At 35.7% G+C, this 20,239-nt stretch overlaps 6 protein-coding genes across 6 annotated transcripts; 3 read left to right on the top strand and 3 right to left on the bottom strand.

The window, feature by feature from the left end:
* Positions 1-119: 119 nt before the first annotated feature.
* Positions 120-3,262, top strand: heix (UbiA prenyltransferase domain-containing heix). Its single transcript, XM_068284127.1, has 2 exons — positions 120-1,139; positions 1,639-3,262. Exons 1-2 carry the CDS (start codon positions 705-707, stop codon positions 2,275-2,277), a joined length of 1,074 nt encoding a protein of 357 aa, XP_068140228.1. The 5' UTR covers positions 120-704; the 3' UTR covers positions 2,278-3,262.
* Positions 3,263-5,322: 2,060 nt separating this feature from the next.
* On the bottom strand, positions 5,323-6,951 carry Cyp303a1 (Probable cytochrome P450 303a1). The gene has a single exon (XM_068284217.1). The coding sequence runs from the start codon at positions 6,847-6,849 to the stop codon at positions 5,323-5,325; it is 1,527 nt and encodes a 508-aa protein (XP_068140318.1). The 5' UTR covers positions 6,850-6,951.
* Positions 6,952-9,751: 2,800 nt separating this feature from the next.
* Positions 9,752-10,396, top strand: LOC137572455 (uncharacterized). The gene is made up of 2 exons (XM_068284216.1): positions 9,752-9,762; positions 9,820-10,396. The coding sequence occupies exons 1-2, from the start codon at positions 9,752-9,754 to the stop codon at positions 10,394-10,396; spliced, it is 588 nt and encodes a 195-aa protein (XP_068140317.1).
* Positions 10,397-12,378: 1,982 nt separating this feature from the next.
* pkaap (A-kinase anchoring protein pkaap) lies at positions 12,379-14,844 on the bottom strand. Its single transcript, XM_068284116.1, has 3 exons — positions 14,715-14,844; positions 14,421-14,639; positions 12,379-14,363 (listed from the first exon to the last, which is right to left on the bottom strand). Exons 1-3 carry the CDS (start codon positions 14,740-14,742, stop codon positions 12,739-12,741), a joined length of 1,872 nt encoding a protein of 623 aa, XP_068140217.1. The 5' UTR covers positions 14,743-14,844; the 3' UTR covers positions 12,379-12,738.
* A 323-nt stretch (positions 14,845-15,167) lies between these two features.
* On the top strand, positions 15,168-17,952 carry Nup107 (nuclear pore complex protein Nup107). The gene is made up of 2 exons (XM_068284203.1): positions 15,168-17,459; positions 17,530-17,952. The coding sequence occupies exons 1-2, from the start codon at positions 15,263-15,265 to the stop codon at positions 17,892-17,894; spliced, it is 2,562 nt and encodes an 853-aa protein (XP_068140304.1). The 5' UTR covers positions 15,168-15,262; the 3' UTR covers positions 17,895-17,952.
* LOC137572444 (uncharacterized) lies at positions 17,920-19,410 on the bottom strand. Its single transcript, XM_068284204.1, has one exon. The coding sequence runs from the start codon at positions 19,397-19,399 to the stop codon at positions 18,101-18,103; it is 1,299 nt and encodes a 432-aa protein (XP_068140305.1). The 5' UTR covers positions 19,400-19,410; the 3' UTR covers positions 17,920-18,100.
* Between the last annotated feature and the right edge of the window lie 829 nt (positions 19,411-20,239).

Raw genomic sequence — 20,239 nt, 5'->3', positions numbered from 1 at the left:
TTTTAACAAAACAGTCTGTTTACCAATTCCATATTTTTTACTTTGCCAACAGTTTCTTTTTTGTTGATTACTTGGCTGCCCCTAATAATTTGCAAGCTTCTGGCATCACTGGTCGGAAATTCAGTAGTGCCAGATCAAATATATCGAAGACGAAAGAGACACGAAACAAGTGAAATTTCAACCAATTTAAGATTTAAGATGTCCAACTGGGAATCTTTCAGGATTAGATTATAAAATAAACTAGCTTAAACAGAGCTGGTCAAGGATTAAAGATATTGTTCTATCAAGGGAGAAAGTCTAAGACAGAGATAGACAGAGTGAGAGTGAGTGCGGCAAGTAGGCGAGAAATTTTTTGGAGCCTTCTGTTGGGTGAAATTTTTGTATGTCGTCCACCCCTTTCCTCCCCCCTTCTGCCATCGTCACCCAAGAAAAAAAGCGCCCACCAAAAGCCCGCACTCAAGATGCTGTATATTAGCAATTATTGAAGGCACACAACCGGCAAAAACGGCAAAATTTATGCTTTTGTAAACAATATATATATGTATATATATACATATTTAAAACAACAATAACAACAACAACAAAACGGTGGCAACTATTCACGCCGAAACAAGGTCAAATTTTTTAAACATCGCAAAATTCTAAACAACAAATTTTATTTAACACAACGTGCTGCTACAGCCAGTTTTATTTTGTTGCTTGAAATGGAAACAAGTCAGTCCCCAGCGAGCGAGAATTTTCTCCAGCAGCAGCAGCATGAGGATGAGGACGAGGATCACCTATTGAAGGCAAATGGCAAAGTCCAAACAAATGGTAAATCGGGAAAGGGGACGAGTACAGGATCTGGAACATCCACGCCCCCAGCTACCTTACTGAAACTAAAAACCTATTTACTCGCTCTAAGACCATGGTCATTATCGGCCAGCTTAGTGCCCACTTTGCTGGGTTCCGCTTTGGCCTATCGTTCGCAATGGTCAGCGGAATTCTCACTAGTCACCTTCTTCCTCACCGCCTTCACTGTGGTCACCGTTCATTGCGCTGGCAATGTGGTTAATACATATTTCGACTTCATCAAAGGCATTGATAAACAAAAGGCTGATGATCGCACACTCGTCGATCATATACTCACCAAGGATGAGGTAAGAAACAGCGGAACATTACGCAGCGAGAGAGCTAGTCTAAAATATTTGATTAGTTAGCATGACTCTACGATTCTTCAATGGGTTTAGTTATCAAGTATTTCATTTTGGATTGAGAATTTTTTGAATTCTTTGAGATAACTTTACCAATTCAAATAATTTTTAAATATAAAAAATTGGAATAGGACACTAAAATAAAAAACTTATTACAAATTATTTGAGTCGAAACAAGGACGAAGAGTTGAAAAATATCATAATTTTTATAAAGTTTTATTCCTTTAACGTTTAACTGTGTTATAAAATTATATTATATATTATATTATTTTTGTTTGAGAAGCTACAAAAATTTAAGAGCATAAAATGTTCACTAACAATAGGAGCTAAGCTGATTTTTATTATTTTCGATTAGAGTTATGTTTATAAACTTTTTGACATTCTATATGACTTTTTATATCCATATATTCTTATTATATACTCTCTATAATTATGTGCTTTACAGGTCGTTTCCTTAGGCGCCATCCTATACTTGGCTGGTTGTGGAGGATTCGTATTCCTGGCTGTGCTTAGTCCAGCTAAGATGGAACATTTGGCTTTAATTTACTTTGGTGGTCTGTCATCGAGTTTTTTGTATACCGGTGGAATTGGTTTCAAATACATTGCTCTGGGCGATTTGGTGATCTTGATACTTTTCGGACCCATTTCGGTGCTATTTGCGTTTATGTCACAAACAGGACATGTGGATTGGACAACAATGGGCTATGCCATTCCATTGGCTCTCAATACGGAGGCAATCTTGCATAGTAACAATACGAGGGATGCGGAGAATGATCAGAGAGCTGGCATTGTGACATTGGCCATACTGATCGGACGGACTGCCTCGCATGTGCTTTATGCTATGCTTCTCTTCACACCGTATTCAATATTCTTTATATTCGGTTTAAAGTATTCAATATGGTTCCTGTTGCCATTGATAACATTGCCGCAGGCATTTCAAATTGAGAAACGTTTTCGTAACGATTATACAATGCATTTGGTGCCGCGACAGACGGCCAAACTGAATTTCTTCTTTGGCATCCTCTATATTGTGGCCTGCTGCTGTGCCCAACAGTTGCCCACATTTGTGTGGCGTAAGCATTAGGAAAATTGATGAGAAAACAAATCGATCCAATGTATGTATATGTAGAAAAGTTTGCAACATTTTTAGGGAATTTCATATACATATGTGTATATGCATATCGATGTATACATTTTGTATGTAAATTAGTTATTAGTCTGATAAATTGTGTTTGCGAAATGCTGTCTGTGTTTTGTGTGGCGTTTGTTGTATACTTTTCCTTCTCGCCTAGTCTCAAAAAGAATAGAAAATCTAACTGAACTGAATGATAAACATATCCTACTCAATTCTCAGTTTAATTTAATTCTACATACTACAACTCACATTATTTATTTCACCCCTAAACTTTAAACCACTTGATGTAATAAGTACATTGAATTGTTGATAATGCGTTTATAATTCAAAATTCTCAAAGTTTTGTTTGCAAAACATTTCAGTTCCAATCAATTGTTCAAATGTTTTATATATTTCTTCAAATTCAAATTCTCGTCACTAAATGCTGTTGAGAAATGTGTTAAGTAATTAATTTACATATATATTTAATTATCAACAATTCAAATAATCCGCAAACTCTTCCTCTCGCGCTTTGGAATAATGGACCAAGATCGTGTGCAACAATAATAATAAAAAACAAAAATATTTATACATACATATTAATTATATCATCTAACGGCTTAGGTATACATACGTATAACTCATACATATATACACATACAATTACATATATACATAGCTAAAGTTAATGTTATCTAAAGTTTAAACAAGTTACTTAAGTTTTGGTCAATCAAACAAAACAAAACAAAAAATTACTTTATAGAAATGCTTAAGAAAATGAAAAAATGAAAACTGTGTGTCAAGAACTGGCTTTGCTTATTTGTTTAACAATTGTTAGTGTTTTTACATATTTACACACACACACACACACACCTATACAAACATTATTCACACACATATACATTTAGGGCTCAAGAGTGAGAATAACACAAAAAAAAACCACACATAAAACAAATGAAGGAAAAAGAAATTGCAAATTTTTTTAAACAAAAAAAGATCGGATATCTATCTATATATATACTTAGAATACACATGTAGTGTATATATATACTTATATCAATTGTTTTCCAAGACAACAAAAAATGAATTACTTATGCATATAAACAACAGAATAGCTTTAAAAAAAAAAAAAAAAAAAAACAAAAATTATAAGCAGAAAAATGATTATCAATGCGCGCATTCATTCAACAACAATTGTGTTAGCTCTTATTATTAATATTTTTTAAGCTTCATTTGTCATTGTAATTTTTTGGTACAAAATGTGTATTTTAATGTGTAGAGAGCAAAAAAAAAAAAAAAAAAAAAAAAAAAAATGCTTATTGTTGTTTGCTGAACTGAAAGGAAAGATTAAAATCATAAACTAAATAATGACAATTTTGTAGACTTAAAAAGAAGGCAAATCAACCGACAACAACAAAACCAACCAACCAGAACAATAATAATTATAAATTAATATTAAATAAATAACTACCAACTAAATAATAATTGAATTATTTCATATAATAGATTGTGACAGAATGTGAAGAATTGTAATTGTAATCATTAACAAATTTGTGTAATATATTTTTAATTGAATCAAAACAAATGGAATCATATTAATTTTTTTGGCAAATATTTTCAACTTTTCTTAAGTGAGATATTCTCACTTCTTATTAAAGTTAATGGTGTGTAAAGTAGAATTAAAGATAAAAAGTTTTATCTATTCTAAAAGTAATTGAGATTGGCTTCGGAAATCTGTTCTCAATGGGTCCCTTCAGATTTATATTTCAATCAACATAATACCGACTTGCTCTTGATGTGTAAGGCTTTTGAAGAGCTGACTTTAAATAGATTCTCACCCGATTTTGGGATTTATTTTTTCCTACGCATCTACTTATTTGGTCTATATTAGGGAAGTACAACGACTACTGAATAAAAAGCTGTTTGGAAAAAATAAAATTCGAGTTAAAAATGTTTGAACTGAATATAAATTAGAATCAAACTTGTAGAAATGACATAAAACTTAGCTAAAAAACATTTAAATGAAACAAAAAAAAGGCTTTCAGGATAAATGACATCCAAAATTGATTGTAATGTAATATATAAAGGTATCATCACTTAGTGGGAGATTCATTCCTAAACGGTAATTTCAGTTTTATAATTGACATTGCCATTATCAGATTTTACTATTATATTATTTTAATATTTTATTTAAAGAATTTACAAACAGGTCTGTTCTCATTTCCGATTCCGAATGACTTTTTTTTAACAGACCTTTTTTACCTTCCTCTTCTGAGCTAAATTATTCTCTTACAATTCGTTTGAAATAAGAAGCAAATGTAAATTTTCTCATTAATATGTAAAAAAAATATTTTTTGATTATTCTTCAAAATATTAAGAACAATATTAGCCTTTTGGGAATAACTTTGATCCTTTAATTATTTTACAAGAATTATTATGAGTGGGAAAAACATGTTTCCGAATCGTTTTTAACTGAAATGCCTTTGCCACTTTTTAAGTTAGCCACTTAAATCGGAGGTAAAGTATGTGCTAAAAATTGTCCAAAAATTAATTTATTTTCCTGGGACTACTTTAAATTAGTTTAAAAACCATTTTCAAATCGAAGTGCTCAAACTTCACTTTCAAACTCTCGATCTACGTTTGATTTATAGAGTAATTTTATATATTTCTATAAAGTAATTTTATATATTTTTTTCTTAATTCCAAGTTTTATTAATTAATTCAAATATTTTGGTGTAATTTTCTTTATTCTTTTTATTTTTTTTATTTTATTAAAGATTTAATGTCTATTTTTATATTATTGAATGAAAAAATGGCGATTATTGGATGAAATATGTTCGTTCGATGACAAATTTCAATTTCGAATTCTAATTCAAAATACTAAAGGATCTCAGTTTTAAGGACTGGCTTTCCAAATGATTTCAAGTTTTTTTCTCCAACATTCACTGAATTTTGGAACTTTTATTCTTATGCATATAATAATATTCGAAACGAAAAAAAAAATGAATTTCCATCTCAAATTTTGACTCCTTCTCTGGGATAAAGCATGACATCGTATGGTTTCACTGCCGCTGTGGCCCCCTCCAATGGCACATCCTCTGGCATCTGATCCGGTAGGGCGACCAGTTTGAAGTTCTGCAAAACTGTTGTGGTAAACATGAATAGATTCTGCCTGCCCAGAAGATCGCCCATGCAGCGATGTCGTCCGAAACCGAAAGGATTGAAGGCTTCGGGTAATTTTAATTGGCCATCGATTAGGTAGCGTGTGGGATCAAAGGTCAGAGGTTCGGGAAAATCGATCGGATTGATTAGCATGCCACGAAAACAGGCTATGACCATAGTGTCCTTTGGTATCTCATAGCCCGAGAGACGCGTGTGGCAGACAGCCCGGTGGGGTATACCAAATGTGTGGAGCATAAAGAATCGCACCGCCTCCATGGTGATGGCCTCACAATAGGGCAACTTCAGGCGATCCGACCACTCGGGAATGCGATCCAGACCCACATGCTCTTTGATTTCCTCGAAAGCCTTCTCCTGGATCTCTGGTTGTCGCACTAAATGCATGAAGCAGAATCCCAAACTTTTGTTTGTTGTCTCCGAGCCAGCCAAAAACATATCCAGACAAATGGCCAATAGACTCTCGTCGCTAAACATTCCCTTGGCGTCGTTACCCTCATCCTGGGCCCTTAAATAGCTGTCCATCAGATCTCTGGGCTCATCGTAATTCCGGAAACTCTGACGATGCAATTCAATCTCCTTGGACATGAAGTGATACAGCGCTCGATGGCTGTCCACAAAACCCGTGTAACCGGAAAAGTCCGGTGCAATGAAGCGTAGCAAGGGGAAATGACTGAAAAGTGCTCCAACCATATCAATATTTTTGAATAGCTCGAAAAACGTTTCCAGCAATTCGGTAATCTCGGGTGAGCCAGGCTCATAGCGGCGACCACTGAGCATACACCAGAGGGTATTCAAGACATAGACACTGGTCAGATCGTGCATTTCCAGTTTGGCCTTTAGTCCGCCCCCCTCTACCCGCACTTTTCTCTTCAGATCCTCCAGCAGGCAGTTGGCCTCATTGTGAACAATGCCCATCATTCCACTGCGAGCGAAACCAAAATTCTTCAAATGCCTCAAAATGAATCTTCGCTGCTCGATCCACATGTCCCCATCGGTCAGAAGGACACCCAGGCGTGAATTGAAGGTCCTTAGGCGATAGAATATGCCATCTGGTCGTCCATCGATATCTTCATTGGTCATCATTTCACTGATGGCATCGTTTGTATATGCTATAACCACCTTATCCTTGCCAATCTTGAGTCCATAAAAACCATAGGGATTCACATATTTCTTGGCCAACAGATCTATGACTTTGCAAAACATGCCCAGGCGTTGACGCCACAACTGAATCTGGAGGGCGCAACCCACAATGGGATACCAGCGAGGTCCTGGTGGAAATTTCGGTGGCTTGCGACCCCATCCACTGCTAACGAGGATGAAGATTAGCAACAATGTGCTGAAGAAGACCACCGCATAAAACATTTCCGGACTTTCACTTTGTTTCCCCTTTGACTTATGTAATCCTCCGAGCCACTACTATTCCACATTTACAACCAAACCAACAAGTGGTTAGGCCACTTGCGAAAATTCAATTGGTTTTTCCTTTTGCCCCCCACCTCTTGCTCTTTCTCTTCCTGTTGACCGAGACTGAAACTGAAAGTGAAAGACTTTTCACGTCTTTGGAGTTTATTAGAGACTGAAGTCTTGGCTTCAGTTGAAGCTGCTTTTATATAGACAATGCTTTGAAGTTGGCCCAAAAGCTTTTTCTCCCCAAATAAAAAGTTTTCCCCTTGTGAAAATGGCAAACAACAGATTAGATAACTCTAAATTGAGAGCAACTGAAAACAAATTTTCACTTGTAATTGATCTTGTCAAGTAAATTTTACAGGTTTCTGAAAAGTAATGTAAGATTCAAGAAATTATGTCTAATCTTAATTACTTTATTATTGATTATTTTGATACAACTTTTGAAAGAGTTTTGAAAAGAAAGTGATCTATTTCAAGTCCTTCAATTAATTCGAAACTAAAATTATGTGTGAATTTTTTAACTATGAGACGTTAAATATTTCTAGCCAAATTTGATTACATTTTAATGAAATTATAAACTATACTTCTAAAATTTATAAGAAATTTATCCTTACTAATATGAAATACCTATGAAATACCTATATATGATAGCCAAAGGACGGATTACTATTTCTCAGCCGTCTTCTTTTCAATATTTATAAAACATATTTCCTTATACAGTAATAAAAGAATTAGTAATTAAGATTAAAATAGCATCCAATTCGCAAAGTTTTAAAGAAAAGAAAAATTTTAACCTTTTCCATCTGTCCTTGCAGTAGTTTTGTTTTTAGAAGAATAAGCAATATATGAAAAACAAATATAGAAATCGACGTAAAAGCATGTTATTTTATTAACTTGCTCATCGTAGTTCTAGATGAAACTAAAAAAACTTAGTTCAGATTCGAAATCAACAATATTCAAATCGATTATCTTTTCTTGTCCTGAATTTTTAGGAGTTGAATGATTTTAAGCCAATATTTAAGGAAATTATAAAAAGAGTCGTACTAACCTAAGTAAAACCAAAGTCTTCTCAAAGAACCAAAAAGCCATGTTCCATTTGATGAAAATAAACACATTTTACATTCACTTTAAAGAAATTAATTTTAAATATTTAACTACAAAAAGAATAGATTGCATTACATTAATAAAATTTTTGAATTTAAAGGGATAAATAAAGACACACAACTGTATGCTTAAAAAATTATTCCAAAGGAAAGCGCTTAATATTGTTTGTTGGGGGTTTATTTATCCAAATGAAAAATATTTGTTTAGAAAGAAATTTTAGAAAATATTAAGGGTATTGTAAAATCATTAGGACTCATTAAAAAAACAAGAAAAAAACGGACTTTACGGTAAACACAAAAAACAAATTATATAAAAACTGAAAAAAGTAAAAAAACTTTTAATTCTATTATGGATACTTATGTAAATCCTGTTTTTTCATTATGGCTTATTTTAAAAATTTTGTCGGACTTTTGACATTATATCGGCTATATAAAATAACTAAAGAACTAGTAGATTGTATCGAATAGTTCAAATTTATCGATCGTTAAATAATTGTTACCGATTTGTAAAAAATGGTTTAAAAAAGATCTCTATAAAGTTTAAGAAGTCACTTACACAAACTCTAAAGTTAACTTGAAATGCTTAAAAAATATACACTTTCCATAAATAAAAAGAAAAATTCACTTTCAAAAGAAAAAAATATAAATCTTCCATTTATGAAGTAACCGCCTTTATTATTATTTATAAGTTTATGTATATTTAAAAGGTTTTAAACTATAATTTTTAAATATATATGTAAGTTTAAATATACATATAACTTAAATAATGTATATAATATGTATTATAATATTAACAATTTTCTTTATAACTGCTGAGACACTGAACGTATAAGTAATATTTTTGGAAATTTGTATAAAGAAATCGAAAGGGATCCCACTGTATTAGGGGTATTTGTTTTTGAAAACGTATTAATGCGAAGAAATAACGAGAATTTTACGATATGAAATTTTAGGACGACATCGTGACTTGGTTCAAGAATTAAGTTTTATATAGTTTTAGCTATAAATATTTGCCAGGAACTTTTGATAACATTTTATAAAAATCCAAAATGATGCATGTCATTATGATTCAGTTGAAAATATTTGAAAAATTTTGAAACCATCAATTGATAACGGTTTGGACATTGCAGAATACCAAATTTTTTGTTTGTATTTATCTTGAAACATTTGGAAAGGCTCTCGAACTGGTATTTTGTTATCATACCAAAAAACCTGACCCACTGCCGCGTCCAAAGTTCAATTCCAATTGCATCATTTTCATTTTTTGGCTAATCTCAGCGACCGCAACATTGGCCATCATCCATCTATCCTACTCCCACAAACAAATCAGGAAAAATAAGCGAAAAACTTGGCTATTAAGCCACCAAAGTCATGGAAAACTTGTTAAATTTTGCCTTGGTCTTGGTCTGTCTGTGTGCTTGGCCAAGGAAAACGAGAGGAAAACACGTTTTCTAGGTGAAATGGATGCCAATTGCGGGTTTTCGGTGGATATGGTGAGATTGGCGGCTATTATGTCATCGCGGAAAGTGGCGAAAAATTCAATGATAAGTTTAGCGGTTCCGGTTTTGTTTTGGAGTAGCTTGTTAGTCCAACTAAACTGGAGCTGAGACTGGGATCGAGACAGAGACAGAGCCTGAGACTTGGTCTGGTCTAGACTGGTGTTTGGTGGCTTAATCATTGCAACGTTGTCCACGAAACTCAACGGACGTGACAGGCTCTTCGCTTTTAGACAAGAAAATTGTCTTCCTCCTCAAATGGGTTTTAGGTAAGTTTAAAATCGATCCTATCGAGATTTATGCTCATCCTAGCGACATCCTTGCAGAGTAATCCTTGTGGCTGTTATGGGCTTGGGTGCCATGTATATGATGCATCTACTTGCTCAGGATTGGAACAAAATACGTCCTATTCAAGGACTTACAAATCTAGCTGGACAGGCTTTTGCTCCATATCAGGGTATTATCACCCAAGCTGGTTCCGGTTTGCAGAGCATCGCCAGCCTAGCTGGACGAGCCAGTGCCAGTGCCTTTAATCGCGGCAAACGCAGCACTAGACAGGAACTTTACGCCCGTGGACTTCGTCCGCATCCCACTGTCGATTGGAAGCGCATCCTATCACGCGATCCTTTTGAGTGCCTGCAATCCCTGATCTGTCAATTAATGTCGGGAGCAGAACAAAGTTCACCCGAAGCTGAGTTACTAATGGATTTCCTTGAGTCTTCAGTGGAAATGGCTCCAGCGAAGATTGGACGAGCCTTCAGTCGGGGCTTGGCTCTGCGTGGCTCCACCGAAAGTTGCTACAACGAGTATCCATTCTGTTTGTATTCGGCCAAGACAATGTTACGCATTCTGCGTTGGTTTAGCGAAAGCGAAATAAAGGTCCTGCCCGAGGACGAAGAATAAATTAAAAAAAAAAAAAAAAATAAACATAATTTTTAATAAGTAAGGAAAAACAAACTTGAAACTTTTTAGTTCAAAATGGGTTATCATATTATCATCGGATGCAGAGATTTTGAGATTTAATTAACACTATTCTCTAAAACAATATTTGAAAGATACGCGTGAGTCTGGGTAATAATTTGAATAGCCGACATGAAATTTTGTCAATTTGGTTCTTGTAGTCTCCGAGTCACGAATTTTCATACTTTCTGCCAGTCATATACCCTGCATATTTTACCTCTTTTCCTTACCATTTAACCCCGTATGCCACTTCACCATTTCCCAAAAACAAAAGTTACTGATATAAACACCAATAATATTCTTATCAAAGAGCGAAACTTGAGAATTTTAAATTTGTTATTAGACAATTCGTTTTATATGCTTCCCGAACAATAAGTTTCTAACCATCTTGTCTAAAATCAAAGCGGAATTAATGCATTTGGTTTTCAAAAGATCCGCGATATTGAGTTGACGCATCCTTGTGAATTCCAAAAAAAATGTTATTAGGTTGCATAACCATGTAATTTTTGATATGAATATCGTTCGATTCGAGACTTGATGGAATGTAGGTAAAATCCTATATCGAATTGTTACTTAGATGAAGTTCTAGTTTATGATTCAAACCCATAATGGAATTGTTTTTATAAACATTGGTTACTTTTAGCCGTTGAACGTCCATTCAAAGTTCCATACATACATAAAAAAAGAAGCTTATATCTGCTAGGATACGCGTGCGTCTAGCCAAAGCATAGAATTGGTAAATCATTCGCATCCTAGCTAGTTCAGTCGAAGGCTTCCAGGTACTGATGCAGTCCAGTAGGTTTAGTTTGTTAACGCGAGGTTTTGTATACTCATAAGAAATATTACAAATATTGATATCAGGTCTTATTTGACTTTTTATCGCTAAAGTTTATAATAAATCTGAAGGTCTCTCTTTGCATTGATCAAAGACAAAATTCCACATATGTATGTATGTATAGACAGTTGCATTTCTGTTAGTATCTTTTTGAATATGAGAATCTACTTCAATTCTCTAATGTTTTTTTATATTTTTACAAATGCATTAGTGGGATCTTCCTGTTTTTTGAATTGCGGAATTAAAAAGAACGTGAAGTAAACTCCCAAAAAAAGGACCGACTCTGGCGCTAGATATAATTCAATGAAATTCATCTGAAATTAGAATCTAAGCTGATGCATGATTGTGCATTGATGGTCCTGTTAACATTCACAATCCTTTTTTTGGCTATTTTTTTTTAAATTTAAAAGATTTTTTGAATCTTTTTTTGGAGCCAAGTGTAAAAAAATCTTGAAGTTTTTAGTGAGGTTGACCTCTGAGGACCTCTTAAGTCAAGATTGTACATTAAATTTGAGTTACAGATAGTTTCTGTATTTTCTTAATCCACGAAACCAATCCATTATTCCAAACTAAATATATTCACTTGGGTACCGGTTGTTTCTCGACTACCAACACGAGTATTTTTGAATACAGATACATATCTGTATATATAAATAATTAATATTCTAATACACTGTATTTCATAAATTTGAAAATTTGTTAATACTTCCATTGATAGAAAAAGTTTTTCCTTTATTAACAATGTTGATTTTCATTTCACTTTGTGGTAGTATGCAAAAATATTCAGTATATATAGATTTATATTGTATATATAGTACAATCTTTGAGAAAATAATAATATATTTGAGTTGATTACGGAATGTTTAAATATTGCAGATAGATATGATTAAAATGGCTTAATACACACATTTTCTAATCATTTCCGAAAAGTAGAAACATATATAAATAAGGTTTAACATATATAAAGAGATAAAATATATATAAAGTAAATAGATATTCTTGTATATAGCATCCGTGGTAAAAAAAAAAAGCATGTGCGATAGCTTTACATAACAAATGAGAGTAAATAGAGTTTAATACATAAATTCAATACATAACTTCATCAGAGTTTTTATTTTTTTGTGAGATTTTATGACTTAACGCATTGAAATCGAGAATAAAACTCCGATAAGAAGAAAGAGAGAGCAACAGAGAGCATTTGTGTTAACATTTGTGTTGGCTTTTAAAGCCTAAACTTCAGCATAAATAAATAGTTGTATTAAGTTAATAAGAACAAAAAATGTTTTCATCAAATATAGAACAGATTTTAGTTTCATCAGTTTCTTGTTTTTGCATAGAGAGCTTTTTTGTGCACTTTTCTAGGAGATTCTTTAGGTCAAGGCTAAGTTTGAGCGCCGCCAAATAAAACAAAATGATTAAATAGTTAAAGCAAAGCATTGATCGGTCTTAGTTAAACCAAGGCCTTGGATCCTTTTAGGGTAACGCTTGTCACATCCTTCACAATCATTTCGGCAACCTGCCAAGCGATTTCCTCTTGTACTTTTTCCTCTGGCAGATTAACTAATTTCCTGACAGCGCTCTTCAGTTGTGACCAAGGTTGCTGGGATTTCAAGTTTGACATGGAGGAGTCCACTGCCTCAAAGTCTCGCTCGTAACGTCCCAGAGAGTTGACATGACCGAATTTCAAAGCACCGCGTGGACGTTCCCACAGCAATTGAGGATTGGTTAGTTGCCGCGAATCGATGTTCATATGGGAAACATGGTTTTTCGTATTATCCATGGAGGCCAATAAAGTATTATGCTGCGATATATGGGTGCAATCCGACATCGAGAGCGTTTTCCGATGACGTTGCTGGGCACTTACTTTGGCATTTCGACGCAGACTCAATTTATGCTGGAGATTCGTAGACGAAGACAATGTGGCGGAGCCGGTGGACGACGAGGAGTCGGTATCACTTAGTTTTACCACACTTTTGGCTCTCAATTCATTTAAATAGTTATCGAATATGTTGGATTTGAGAAAGTCTTGAAAATATTTCTGTTCCAAATATTTGGCTATAACCCGCAATGGCAAATCAAATGCCTGGGCCAAATGAAGCTCCGAACAGATGGCCTGCTCTACATGAGAACGCAATCGCTTGGAGCACCACAGCTGACTTGGCGATTGCAATGAGAAATATTTCTCATATATAATCATGGCATCCGATTTAGCTTCACTTGCATTGTTATTATCCTCATCATTATCATTATAGCTCTTGCGAAAATTAATAGCCATTATCCAGAATTCCAGGCCCTCACGTTCCTGATGTTGTTCCAAGAATTCGGTAAAGTAGAACAGAGCCAATTCACTGTATAGCACGTCATAGATATTTATGGATAAATTCTCTTTTTCTCGGTTCTCACCGTTTAGCAATTCGAGACAATATTTGCTATAATAGCTACTCTGTAAGAAACCTCTTAGATGATCTCTTTCCAGTTGTCGCAGTACATAGTCCCGAGCCTCATCAAAACAAGAAGCCAATATTGGCTTAACTGAGGACTGCGAAGAACTCGATGACTTATCCTTGCCACAGAGTAGCAACGATATATGGGCCAATATTACAATGGGCAATTCAACCAAATGATTTATCAAATACTTTTGATATATAGCCAAAGCATCATTGATGCTCGCGAGGGAAAGCTTTTGCTTTTTGTTCAATTGCTTGTTGGTCTCAGCATAGATGAGACTCTTCTCATCATCTGTGAGAGGTTTGCGCATTGATAGATCACACAGCGTCTTTAATTCAGGTACATTATCATCCACATCTAGGTCTAGATCCAGATCTCCATCGTTTTGCTCCTCCTTTACCTCTGGTAACTTCTCCTCCGCCTCCACTTCACCTTCAATATCTTTATCTTCTCGTTTTTCCGTTTGCATTAAAGCTGCCCTCTTAAAGTTCTCTATATCCAGATAGAATTTAATCAAAGGCAATGCTTGATGCGAATCCAAATATTGTACGAAATAGCTCAAACAATTTGGCTCACTTACTATAGCTGATAAAGTCATTGATAAACGTGAATTGTATTTAAATGTATCTGCAAATTATGGACTTTTTTAATTAACCCTCGTAGCGCAAATATTTTAAATTTTACCTTCATCCGCTCCTTCCATAGTCAGCAAACTTAAACCATCTCCCTCGCCTTCCTGTTGATGCTGGTGCAGTTGCTCCTCTTCCATTAATATCTCATCACAGAAACTTGTTGTGGAGCGCAACGAATGACGTTTCTGTTGACCCACTTCTCCTCCTCCAGCAGCTGTATCCACAGCGTCAGCGTCCGCATCGTGAGAGCTGCTGCTGCTGAGACGTCGGCCTATTAGGCGGAGAATACGCAATAACATAAATAACTATTTATATAAAGTTGTTGTTTAATGCTTCACAAGCTTACTTGTCTGCCGTTTTATGTATTTCAACATTTTCACATTCTATTGTGTCAATTGTTTATTTTTTATGAATTGTAATCCAAAATATTTATTTTCGTCGTAGAGTGTGACCGTAAAACTAGAGATGTGTAGGCAAGATAGTCATAGTGATGCCAATTCATTCAATTAACGCAAAATTTTTTAGGCTGAATAACATGGAAAATGGCAAACTTTTTGTCAGTTTTTAATAAAAAATTCGCAGTTCACAAAGTTGGCAATTGTTTTGTTTAACAAAAACTTGCACTATAAAACTTAGTAACCATCAAATCACGAAAAGGACAACATTTACATCATTTGTTTACGAAAACAAAACGGTTCATTGAAAACTTATCTAGCCAAAATGTGCCATCACTAAGGCTAAATTTGTTTTGCCACTGTGTTGCCAAATCTTAGGAAAAGTGTTGGAAAAGATATAATTAGTCCCGGCATTTTTGCAGTAATCAACGCGTGGTTAAAATTAAAAGTGCATTTAATAATTGTTGTTGTTCTTCTTTAACGCTCCTGCTGAGTCAATATGGCGGATAGGCGAAGCTTGCTAATTAGATCCACGCTGAACAACTCACAATTATCCAGTAATTTGAGCCACAATCTACCTCTGCTGGAGTCAAGCAATCTCAGTCTTAATCTGACCTCGAATCCGGATGACGATGACATAGATCGTGGCAAAGGACGCACAGATGCACTCTTCTCAAATTTTTATGATGTCCTGCAAACGCACGGCGGTGATACGGAGTCCTTTGAAATTATTCATGGACTGACTGAAGCCTGTCGCCGGGTGGTTCAGCAATTGCAGCTAGAAATTGAGCATGGAATGGGTGGAGACGAAGGTGTCAAGCAGCGAGAGTTGAGTATTAAGGCCCTGAAGCAAGAGATCAACACTTGGCTTCTTCTCCATGCCTTGTTCTACGATCGTGTGGTGCTGCAGACGGATCAACATGTTGAGGATGACCTCATGCAAGATGGTCCCATGTTGGGGGGCAGTGAAAAGGAGGTCATCGATCAGTTATACGAGGTTAATGCCACTTTACGAGAATATCAACTGGTGGTCGACTGGCTGGAGGCTTGCTATGAGTCCCGTGAGCCGGAAAACACTTTGCATCGTCACGATAGGATGATGGGCTGGGAGAATTCCCTCTATCAATTGGAAAATTTGCAAGGAGCCGCATTTGGTCTCGGTGGTCAGGAGACGGTCAAGAGTCTGGACCCTGATGCACCAGTCAGAGAGAAGAGGCATCTCCATCAACTGGATGAAGAGGACAATCAAAGATTATCCAAGGCCATTTTTAATTATATACGAAGTGGAAAGATTGATGAGGGTCTTAAGCTTAGCAAACATTATGGCCAAATTTGGCGGGCCGCCATCCTAGAGGGCTGGCGACTACACGAGGATCCCAACTATCAAGAGGATTCAACAGGCTTGATGGGCGGTAAATCCAGCAATCTCGTACACGATAAAATTGCCATCGAGGGAAACCCACGACGAGATGTATGGAAGAAATGTGCTTGGCTTCTAGCCGATTCTTCTTCGAAAGGTCATGATGACTATACGAGAGCCACTGTTGGTGTTTTTTGTGGCCATTTGGGCTCCTTAAAATCCATACTGCAGAACAATTGGCATGATCTTCTATGGGCATATTTAAAGGTTCAGATCGACATACGTGTTGAATCCGAGATCAGGGGTTGTTGCGTCAAGCGTTACTCGGCCATGCCAGAGGAATATTGGTCCAATAAAATGACTTTGGAGCAAATTTTCCAGGAACTCGAAGTGGCCAAGGATTTGACTGTGCGAGATTACGCTCAAAGTCAGTTGGGTCAAATACAGAAACATTTGATCCTTGACACTTGTCACGAGCTTATACAATTTGTGGGACGTTGGTTGACACCATCGCCGCATCAGCTGCGATTTGTGACCCATTTGGTCTTATTCTTGCGGCAAATCAATCGTCTCGAACAAAAGCAGGATCAATCCCTCGCCGAACAAATTATATCCAATTATATTGAACAAGCTCTAATCCCTCGACGTGAGCCACAGATAATAGCCTATTATGTTTCAGCCGTGAGTCCATCACGGCAGATTCAACTGTATTCGAAATTCTTGGAAAATGTTGAAAACAAACCTCTGAGGACATCCTGTCTGGAGGCAGCTCTTGTGGCCGGTCTTGATGTCATGGAAATCACAAAATTCACGGTAGAAAATATATTCCAGCAGCAGCAGTCATCGGTAGATGCCGACTTGCGTGAACCAGCACCATCCGGAGAGATCTCGCCTGCCGATAAACGTTGCATTTATTCCTTGGAATGGCTAATCCATCTGCAAGAACAGCGTGCTGAATTACTATGGCAAGCCAATGCCATGATGCGGCAATATTTGGCCTCATCAAAAACAGAATGCGTTAGGGAAATCTTTCGATTGATTCCCTCTGATGTGGTCACACATTTGGTTAATAATTACGGATCCATGGACAATTTACCTGCTCGTGAGGAATGCAGCCTGAAGGAGTATCTGTGCTTTAAGGTCTATTTAACGGGCATCGATAGTTTCAACGAATGGACCCGTTTGCATCAGAATCCGCCACAAAAACCGGGTGCCGGAGGATTAGGAATTGCTGCTCAGGATAATTTTACCGAACGCATGGCCAGCGAGCATAAAGAACAAACCTATCGCAATGAATATGCCAGGTGGCAAGTCAAACTACAAGAACAAAGCAAACGTGAGTTTACCTTAACGAGCCTTCCAAGTTCAAGTAATTTAATATATATACTATATTTATTATCCTTTAGAAACCCTGGATTCTTTGTACAATGTTCTATTATTCCCCGAAAAGGGTTGGCTGGTCGATCCATTTACACCCAAAGAGCCGGAGGATGTTGCCATATTGAACTGGCAACATCGACAGATTCAAATGGAGAAACTCCGTTCAGTTTGTTTACCCGAAATCGCATTGCTTCTTCTAGAGGTCATGAGCAAATCCAATGACTTTGCCGGCTGCGTCCGTCTAGCCGATGAGATAGCCAGCGAACAAAGGAAATTGTATAAGGTCTACACAAAACATCGAATGGCTGAACTACTCTCCCGCATTGCCACAGCCTCACAGGAGTTGCTTAATGAAAAATTGGATCCTTGGGGATATCCCTTTACTGCCTAATATTAAGTTATTAAAACAAGAATGGTTAAATATATAAATTATAATTTTTTAATGTTTATTTTGCAAAGAGTTTCTCATTTAATCTGAGCGTTATTCGTTGTCTTATCCAAAATATGAACACAAATTTATATAAAAGGGGTAAATGCAGCTTTTGCTATTTAAGATAAAACAAGTACAACGATTAAATAGGAATGCATTTCTTAATTTTATGGTTTAATTGTAAGTTCCTGTCTTATAAGTATGGGTTCATCCACAGTTCCATTTATTAATTCAACAACTGCCTTTTTCCTTTGCAGAAGTTTGTAGTCAATTTGACTCCAATTAATATCTGACCCTTTTAAATAGATTTTAATTTTCCTTCTCATTTTATTCTCTGACAATGGCAATGATTCAAGGATAGATGCCACAAATTGTTCGGTAATCAAACGACATGAGCGAACATTAAGCAAAATTAATTGGGGCAATTTGAGGATTAACTCTTTTAGCTGATGATTAGTGATTTCAGGCATCGTTAGATGCAAGTATTTCATATTACGGAGATTTAATAAATCCTGAACAGGTGCTGAATCACATGAAATATCTAGTTCCTTTAGGCTAGTTATTTTGCAAACGAGATCAACTTGCTCTATCGGCAATTGGGATCCCACCAAGATTAAACTTTCGATGGGTTTAGGTTGTGCCACTTTATTTATAAGCCCCATTAGAAATTCAGAACGTAATGCACCTTTAATCCACACAAGTAAATGTTGTAATTTTGGCAGTTGACAAACATGTTCGTAGTTTACATTATTGTCAAGATTACAAATGCCGAAAGCCAAACGTTCCAGTTGATTGCAATTTTCAGCGATTGTTATGAAGTGATCGGTTGACAAACCTTCTATTTTATGCCCCATATCGAGATGCCGCAAATCTCGCATGGTAATGCAGCACTCTGTCAATGCGGCGGCATCGAATCCATGGGAACCAATCTCCAAATACTCCAATTGGCTTAAACGACACAGTTCGTCTCCGAAATAGTTGCTAGCCTCCAGGGTGAGACTTTTGAGATTCCGTAAGTCCTCCAAACCTCTTCGATTTTCAATATTTAGTGTGCCAAAATGGAGACGCGCATGCAGCTCTTCAATATTTGGCAGATCTTTCAATGTTTTTGAGATATCTCTAATGAACAATAATTTTAATCTTCGCACATTTGGGCAGTAATCACGCAATAACCACACATGTTGTTCGCTATTATCCTTGAATGCCATGGAGCCAGTAAAACTGATTACATATTTATTTGCCAAGCATAACAACCGATGTATTTCATGATCTGTTAACTGATTATTAGCAATCGATGAGAGATCAAAGTGCGCAAGTCCTTGTAAAACGGAGGGCGTTTTAAAAATGTTTATGAAATAATCGTTAATCGAAGCAAGTTTCAACTTATCCTTTAAATTAAGATATTGAAATATTTGTATCCAACTATTCTCGCCTATCTGGTATGGTTTGGGTATGAGTTCATCCATTTTTGTCGTTTTTTTTTTTTTTTTTTTTGGTTTCTTTACTTCTGCTTGCCACGATCTTTGCAAATAAACTAAGAAGATACCAATTGGCAAATTTGTGGGGGAGTCCAGAATTCTCTTATGACTCACATAAAAGCTTTCTTTTATTTTAAGAGGCATATTTACTAAGTACATATTTGTATAAAAGCCCGCAAACAAGAGATAAGAAGTCTCACCAGAAATCGTTAAAATAGAGAAATCGATTAAAACATCAATTTTGGTCAAGGAACTCATATCAATTTTAATCTGTTATATTAATAGCTTTTTATTTGACTTTGTTTTTGTTATGAAAGATCCAACGAAACTTTTGACCAAAGCCGTCAGCCGTGTAGATAATTATCATTTTGAATTATTGGTTGACTTCTAGCTATATTTAATGACGATTACCCAAAAGGAACAAGCTAACTTCGGCCGTGCCAAAAATTTTCACACTCTATGGAGTTAATCAAAAGCAGAGGAGCTTATGTATTATATTATTCTATTGAATTTTGCAAGATTATTATGGTCGTATGTTACGCAATTGTTTTATATACATACATGTTGTTTATTGACATTTGAAGTACCATTGGTAAAATTTTGAATTCTATATATACATATTTATTTCGATCCGTGGCAGAGCGTCTGCTGAGGCTGAATGAAAAAAAAGGATTTTCGGCGAGCACGATGCTGGGTTACAGGATCATCCGAACAAAAAAAAATTAAAAAATTAAATGCCAAAAGATATCCGCTGGAAATGACGCTGCTGATGGCGGTGTTTTTAAATTTTTTTTTTATTTTTGGCAGGGTTTCAAAGTACAAATTTCG

This window comes from Drosophila tropicalis, unplaced genomic scaffold (assembly GCF_018151085.1).
Source record: "Drosophila tropicalis isolate 14030-0801.00 unplaced genomic scaffold, ASM1815108v1 contig_302, whole genome shotgun sequence".
NCBI lineage: Eukaryota > Metazoa > Arthropoda > Insecta > Diptera > Drosophilidae > Drosophila > Drosophila tropicalis.
The sequence above is the reverse complement of the archived record's forward strand: the minus strand, read 5'-3'. Positions and strand labels throughout refer to the sequence as shown.